The sequence below is a fragment of the Austrofundulus limnaeus genome, unplaced genomic scaffold, assembly GCF_001266775.1.
Source record: "Austrofundulus limnaeus strain Quisiro unplaced genomic scaffold, Austrofundulus_limnaeus-1.0 Scaffold452, whole genome shotgun sequence".
NCBI classification, from domain to species: Eukaryota; Metazoa; Chordata; class Actinopteri; order Cyprinodontiformes; family Rivulidae; genus Austrofundulus; species Austrofundulus limnaeus.
The window spans coordinates 377,221-379,347 of NW_013952854.1; the positions used below are offsets into that span (position 1 = coordinate 377,221).

The 2,127-nt window shown below is 40.0% G+C and overlaps 1 protein-coding gene across 1 annotated transcript in view; it reads right to left on the reverse strand.

Moving 5' to 3' along the window:
* The window catches only part of zdhhc7 (zDHHC palmitoyltransferase 7), an 18,640-nt gene that overhangs the window by 8,670 nt on the left and 7,843 nt on the right, over window positions 1-2,127 (reverse strand). Inside the window, exon 2 of the mRNA XM_014025023.1 lies at window positions 766-1,116. Coding sequence (XP_013880477.1) covers window positions 766-1,110 — 345 coding nt within the window. The 5' untranslated portion in view covers window positions 1,111-1,116. The remainder of the gene's footprint in view (window positions 1-765; window positions 1,117-2,127) is intronic.

The window sequence follows — 2,127 nt, forward strand, 5'->3', positions numbered from 1 at the left end:
TAAGTAGATTTTGTGTCAGAGATTTACTTTTGATACTTAAGTACAAAAAATATCAGATACTTTAAGACTTTTACTCAAGTAATATTTTTAGAGAAGACTTTAACTTTTACCAAAGTATTTTTATGATAAGATACTTGTACTTTTACTCAAGTATCACTTTGCAGTACTTTATACAACACTGAAAACATGCTGGATAGTGCCAAGGACCAGGATTGCTTTAAAAGAGGAATTGGCTAGACTCAATCCAGTCAGAAAGCAGAGAGGTTTTTGTGATATCACAGTCAGACATGATCAGCTGGATGCAAACATCACAACCATAAAAATAAAAAACCTGCACATCAAACTGAATGGAACATTTTTCATCAAACTGTTTAACTCGCTACGTTTAAAAAGAGACCTGCATGAATAAAATTAATAGAAAAATTAAACCGATACCTAAAAAGACAAATAAATCAGCTTGGATGAAGGCCTGAACTGTGTTGTTTCATTAAATAAAGCAGCTGATAGACATTCAGAATAATGGTGTTCTGTGCAGCTTTTTACACAAAGCTTCCTCTCACACACTTTACACACTCCATCAATGCAGTGTTCCAGATTATATTAACAAGTGAGTCCAAGTGTCAGACTGTGGCAGCCCTTTTAGATTGCGCTGTTAGCTTGTACTGTCAAAACATCTCCAGGAGACTTTCTCCTTTTAAAAATGCACCAAACTGATGACTTCCTTTGCTCAATATCACCCATCCTGAGTGGCTTTACCCTCCTTACCGGGTCAGTCAACATGGTGCGCATGTGCGAGGCCAGCGCGAGCACAGCCAGGGAGTTGAAGGTGGCCCCGTTCAGCAGCGAGTACCAGAAGTTCTTGGCGGGCAGGAGCATGACGAAGTTCACCACAAACTCGGCGTACAGAACCAGGAACCAGGTCATGGTGGCGCACACCATCCCGCAGCTGTCCTGAATGAACCACAGTGTGCGGTTTCCTGCTGTGTGGCCCGAGTGGGGGCCCCCGACCATCACGCCGGCTCCCAGGCCCCCCATCTCCACGTCTGCGCCTGCCGACAGCAGCGGGTGATGCTGCTCCATGTCTCGTAGCCGGTGGTTTGAAGACTGCATCCTGCCCTGGTGGGGAGAAAGAAACACATGGAACAAAAATGATTTGTTTTTATTTAAAATTTAAGAACATTTCATTAAATAAAATAACACTTATCAACTCTTCCACAACTATTATAATTAATGTGATGAGGTCAAGCACCATCTTTTACATTAATCTAAAAGAAAAATAGGTCCAGTACTCATTCCTGCACTCAACCCTTAAAGAGTCACAACTGAGAGAGCCGTGAGTCACTGGACTTTGTTTTCATGTCAAGGTCGCAGGAGAACGTTCTGGAGCAGCTGGAAGACAAAGTCCACAGCTTCACGATAAATCAATGGATATCCAGGTCCCTTCGGGAAACTGATCCCGCAGCTGTGGTGCATTCAGGCTCTAAAATAATCCGAAGACCCAGATGCCAGCTGCCGGCAGGCCTCGTTGTTATTGACAAAGTAAAGCACACAAAATGAAACAGTCTGAGTTTCTCTGGTGTTTCAAAAAAGAAAACCTTAGAGAAACATTTAGTCAGATTAGCTTGAAATCTTATCTGAAGACATTAAATGCATGTCAAAAGGTCTGACAGATCATATTTTTCTTGATTTCACACACACAAAACATTTACAGTGTACCGTTTACATTCAAACATGCATTAAAAACAAGAAAACATTAGAAAGAGACTTTTTAATTACAAATAATTGACTGTATTTTGGTGCACAATTTAGTTAAAAACAATATGATTTAATGGTCTTTCTCGGTTCATTTTTATGACAATAACAGTGTATAATATATAGTGGGTAAAATAAGTATTGAACACGTCACCATTTTTCTCAGTACATATATTACTAGAGGTGCTAATGACATGAAATTTTCACCAAATGTTGGTTTCAACCCAAGTGATCCATACATACAAAGAAATCAAACCATAAATGTCCAGAAATGAAGTTATTTGTAATAATGTGGAAAGGCACAGGGAAAAAGTATTGAACACATGAAGAAAGGGAGGTGTAAAAAGGCATGGAAAGCCAAGACACCAGCTGAAC